Source organism: Aptenodytes forsteri, unplaced genomic scaffold, assembly GCF_000699145.1.
Source record: "Aptenodytes forsteri isolate BGI_AS27 unplaced genomic scaffold, ASM69914v1 Scaffold352, whole genome shotgun sequence".
Lineage (NCBI taxonomy): Eukaryota > Metazoa > Chordata > Aves > Sphenisciformes > Spheniscidae > Aptenodytes > Aptenodytes forsteri.
The window spans coordinates 1,097,718-1,103,577 of record NW_008794860.1 but is presented as its reverse complement, the minus strand read 5'-3'; the positions used below and the strand labels follow the sequence as shown (position 1 = coordinate 1,103,577).

The window sequence follows — 5,860 nt, the reverse complement described above, 5'->3', positions numbered from 1 at the left end:
TTCTATGATTCTATGATTCTAATCTCCAGAGGTTCCTTCCAACCTCAACTGTTTTGTGATTCTGTGAATAGTAGTCCTTTGTGCTCAGTTTTCAGAGCTATCATAGTCTTTGTGGCCAAACAGCAAAAATGGCAGATATACATTGGAAATTTTAGCTTTTTAATTTTAGACATTTTGAAATGGGAAATAATTCTTATATATTACTACAGTACTGAGGACTTCTATGTTGTTACTTTTTCAGAAATATTTCTGGAAATTTGCATGTCTCATTTTTCCTCTCAGTGGCATACATTTTGCAAAGCGCTTTTAAATATTATTACCAATTATTCAGACATTCTGAAATTGTGTAGCTGGGGATTTTATTATTCTTTTTCTATCCATAACAATAGAATTATGGAAACAGCCTCTCCTTCATCCATGGTTTATTAGTCCAGCCAGAATGCAGACTCTGGAATTTTTCATTGAATTTTACTTCAAATGAAATAGATACTTAAAATCTGGTTCAAATCAGTGCATTCCTTTGTTGAAAGTTACACAAGCAAACTTCCTCTTTCTCTTTAGCTGTTCTGGACTAATACAGAATGTCTTGGCATTTTCATCTATATCAGCTTCATTTGAAAACACACGTTTTAATTCTTGCCATTAGAAAACACCCTTGTAATGAATACTGTCCTAAAACTGCTTCTGCAGTGCCTTTCAGCATGATTTAATAACAACTTAACACTAATCACATTAATTAAACTCTCATGATGAAAAACCCAGATACTCAGATGCTTAGTATAAGTTTGCACAAAAGACTGTTTACTGAAAGAAATAAATCACTGAATAACTTGTCAAACAAATGTTACACAATTTAAAGAAAAACTTCCTTAATGTGGAAGCATGGCCCACTACAGCCTGTTGGCCAGGGCTGGGCCATCAGAGTAATTCAACCAGCCTGTGTCCTGGTGTCCGTTCTCTTCCCACATAGCCTTCTGCCATGACAGGGTGTAGATCAGGACCTATATAAGCACTTCATTGTCACATAACTGGATCATTTGGAAATCATTGTCCAACGGAACTCAGGCGTTGCCCATCATATGATAGTTTTCAGAGAAGCACAAAAATATCAGGACGCAATGGGGCTGCATAAGTGTTTCATCATGTCCAAATGGCTATCTGTCATGAATAGAGAGAGACAAGGAATCAGTGCTAAATTTTTGTTGTAAGGTGGATGCATTTTCTGCCTTGTTTCAGGGAAACCCTTTAGTACCTCCATGAAAGTTAGAAGGCCCACCCATAATAAAAATTTGGAAGCAACTGCTTCAAAATTATTTTTGCTGAATATATGATCATAAGCTGTCATGTTGTGTTCTGCCTTATCTTTTGTTTTGTTTGTAAATTGAAGGCTAACTAATAATTTTCATAAAGTTGCATAATGCTGCAAGAAAATTGCAAAAGTAGTTTTGAAAATTAGTGCCTTGTTGCTCTTTTATCTAAAACATTAGGAACCTCAGCTTTAACAAAAGAACAATGTTTTTTTCACCAAGGAAAATCAGTGAAGCAGAAATATAAGGTCATTCTTTCTTGTATTTTCAACAATGAAAAATTTGTGTAATAAACAGTGAAAGGCTAATATCTAAAAGAACAGGCAGAGAGACTCAAGGGAGGAGGCAGAATAAGTACATCAAAAGGTCAATGGAAGTTTCTAAAACCCACCACCACCACCAAAATTGAATTTTGAATCACATGCAGAACTAGTGGAGGTATATGAGTTTATTTTCATTATATTTGTTACATTTCTGAGGGGACAATTTTCAGAATGTATTGGAGTTTGAAAAAGCTTGAGTTTAGGATGGTAATGAAGAAAAGCTCTAGAGCAGCTTAGGTGAGACTACATGAAGTCTTATATTGTACTGAGATAGTAACAAGTACAGAAGTGGAAGTGGGAAAATGATCAAAGTCTCAAAATACACCTAATTTAGTATTGGTGGCATAATATAGTATTTAATGTTAAAGATTAAGAACCTATCTTCAGTTTCTTATGATTAGGAAAAGCACTCAGTACTTCAGCAGTTCTTCATCTTAATTCCCAAGCAGGTCATGAGGATATTTTTAAAGCTGATGTGAGTTATATACATAATGGATTTTAAGGGAATGTAATAGAACATTAAATGTATAAGCTGATATCGGTATTCATGTTTAATTTTCCTATAAAAATGGCAGATGGGTTGTTTTAACAAATTTTCAAGAGAAAGCATTAAAAAGAGTGATGAAACGAATATGCAATTCATAGGAGACTTATGTAAAGGGCAGTATTGAGGAACTTAGAGGCCTTCTCTTTCAGAAAGTTTTTCGTGAATTAAGACAGTATATGTGAAAGACTGAGCAAAGCCTGCAAGTTGCAATGTCTTTGTTCTTCCTTTTTTGTGCAATCAAATACTCCAATAAGAAATTATTAACTAGCTTGTGCTAGTTTTACGTTACATTTTTATATACTCAACGAACTATGGTCTCAGAAAAATTGAAGTGAAACTGGTACTGTGATTTCAGGATGCATGCAAAGACAAAATACAAAACATAACAGTTCTAAATACTGTATGTTTCTTACACTTTGAACAGTAATTTTGTTGTATACCTTTTTAATAATGTAGGGAGGGAAGACCTTATCCTTCATTTTTCTGTCAGTAATAAACCAAAATATCTGTATTACTCTTTCACTTACCTTCTCTCATATTTTTGCTTGGTAGTTGAGTGCAGTATAAGCTTGAAATGAAAAACACGTGAAAGTTCTGACAAACTTACAGTGCCTGGGAATGATTACGGAGGCAGACATCCTGTGTGTTCTGGAAAGCAAGATGCCATGTGACAATTCAGAAGTTTATTTAATCTGAAAAAAAGTGAAAACTATTTGTTATTTTAAGAGATACTTCAGAGAAAGAAAAATCTGATTTTACCTTTAATAAATTAATAGAAATTGAAATAGGAAAACATTTTTTTCCCAAAGGCTAGGGTTTTCTTTCTGCATTTGTGACTTGTAGAATTTTCCAATAAAGGTTTAAATTCCATAACTGGAATTCAGTGCAGCATCTTGTCACATGTCAGGTTGACAGATTCAGAACACATGCTAAAATATATTTATGTAATAAGCTGCATATGAATTAAGATTTGCAAAATGATACCATCTCTTGAAATTATTAAATAAATTTGGATTTTCAGTGGCTGTAATGGAATGGAAGTAAGTTATAAAAATGTCAATATGAAAGCAGCAGTACCTCTCAGAGTCTGAGTTACACATAATATTATATTTATTTTGTATTTATTATTTATTTGTATTTAATTTGCTTCCAGGTTGAACTAGTCTTATCAAAGCAAGAGCTATATCTGACAGCATGGTTTATAGTATCCAATACAATCTTGTTATGCTGAGTACACTACTGCTTTTTATATTGACACATTAACACAAATACTAAAAACAGTGATTCAGCTAAGTGAAGATTTTTCAGAAATTCCAGTACTTTTGAAGCAATTGGGTAGACAGAGTTGTCTCAGAAGAGTGTTACCTTTGTTGAACATCTCACGGACAATACTGAAAGAATCATTATAGTTTTAATCCAGTGTCAGAAAAGGGAGGATATCTGAATTACTTCAAAGCTAACAAGGTCATATGAAGTATTATGAATTAAACAAAGAATGTGTTGTATAACATAATAGTTTCCCTGAGTTTATTAACTGGACATCACGTGTTCTTTTTTAGAATTCTAACCTGATTCATCAGAAGGTGTCTCCTCCTGTGGAGCAACAAGGATCTCCAATCTTATCATTCATTACTCTGGAACAATTCAATGCCATTCGCCTTCTGCAAAGTGTCCATCAGTCACTTGCTTCTTTAAGTAAAGTTATCAGAGGTACCTCATTACTGAGTTCTGAAGTACAAAGGCTAGCAAGCGCTCTGCTAAATCAGAAGGTAAGTCATTTTGTCATGAATTTACATTATAAGCAATGAAAAAAACCAAGGAAACTGAACAAAATTCTGATACATATTTTCATGTCACTATTTGCTCTAAGTTCTTCTGTTGATAGAGTCTCTAAAATGGAGTTCTTTTATTGGTAATGACTCTAAAAAACCCTCATGTTTTTTCTGGAATGAAAACCCAGAAAAATGTTGCTTCAAGTACTTGCAGAAGCTTCTGACTATATTATACTTTCATCAAGCTTTCTCTTGAGGACAAATCCGATAAGATTAGACGTTGTGGAACAGTATTTCCATTTCAAATATCAAATTATACTAGATAAGTCAAATACATTAGCCAGTAGAACATGTAAATCTGTCCCTTTTCTTAATTTTTACAGTTTCTTAAAATTTAAGTTTTACTGCAGTTGTAATCACAATTCGCTCTCTACATTTATTCATTATGGATTATTGCCATATCACAACAGACAAGCTGTACCTATCATATCGACCTATCATCTCACCTTATATTCTTGATATACAAGAAAAGCAAGTAAAATCTGTACATGTACTTTTTCCATGTTTTCTGGCATCAAACTGGGCATGTTTATAAACTAGTACAATTAGTGACTGCAAATTTACATGGTCTGTCATTAATAGCTAGATAATTGGATTCCAAAGATAGTCAAACATTGACGTGAAACTCCGTGGTTTTGTTTCACCTGCAGCAACTGATAAATTGTGTTGATGCTAATGCATAGATATTGAGATTGGCCCTACAATGAACAATAATTCCTATCAACATCTTATCTATCTTCATGTGAGGATCAAGTACTGTTAAAAAGATTGTTATGCATTTATTGATCTATCAAATTTCTAATTAAAACAATAATTAAATTCTTTGTCTTTTCAGATTCACAAGACAGCATTTGTTAGCAAAATTGCAGTACAATTAGAATAAATTAACATTTTCATGCTAGCAATCTCATTGTGTTTTTAAACACGTTTTGTCTGTGTGGTAGAAATTGGTGCTAAGTACAAGTCATAGTGAATGCAAATGATACATGTAATGGCCATTTTTTAGTATTTATAGTTGTATTTCTTGTTACTGAGCAAAAGAGTATGGCTTGCTTGTGTGCTTAAGCTGCACTCAAATTGGAAGCTGCAGGAGCTATGAAGCTGATCACTGTCACAAAAATGTACTTAAAGATTCTATGCATTTTTATCTCTCACAAACATCAGTTCAGTGCTTCCTGATACATTGAACAAAGTGGTTTTGGCATTTCTTCTGCTTACTTACCCACTTACCTTGACACAGATCACTTTATTGGATTGTGACCATAAAGCAATCTTTTCAGCAGCCCTCCAGAGAAGCTAATGCTACACTCTTGGCATGGCAGCTAAACCTCACCATATTTATCATCTTAAAGTGATTTGTTTCATGTATTTTCTGTACACTGTTCTTTTTTATTTTAGTGTGGTCATGCATTATGCAACAAAGGATTATTTTTAAAAACTTATATTTTGAAAGCACCAAGATTGTAGTTCTTTTAAGATTATAGCACCTGAAGAAGCTGCTAGATTACCAACAGAAATGTAAAACTCAATGAATGTATGACTTCTAATGGTTTCAGCAATGTGCCTTATTTATGCAAAATTGATGTTAGTGTACATCTGAAATATGCTTCCATACTAACAATTAGCTAAGCTATTACTTTAAACTTAGATTAATTTAGAGTGATATATTAGCAACATAGAATCATAGAATCATAGAATAGTTTGGGTTGGAAGGGACCTCTAAAGGTCATCTAGTCCAACCCCCCTGCCCTGGGCAGGGACATCTTCAACTAGATCAGGTCACTCAGAGCCCCCTCCAACCTGACCTGGAATGTTGCCAGGGATGGGGCATCCACCACCTCTCTGGGAAAC

General features: G+C 33.8%; 1 protein-coding gene across 1 annotated transcript in view; it reads left to right on the top strand.

Moving 5' to 3' along the window:
- The window catches only part of DYNC2H1 (dynein cytoplasmic 2 heavy chain 1), a 202,261-nt gene that overhangs the window by 163,397 nt on the left and 33,004 nt on the right, over positions 1 to 5,860 (top strand). The window contains exon 84 of the mRNA XM_009274630.1: positions 3,737 to 3,946. Within this exon, the coding sequence (XP_009272905.1) occupies positions 3,737 to 3,946 (210 nt within the window). The remainder of the gene's footprint in view (positions 1 to 3,736; positions 3,947 to 5,860) is intronic.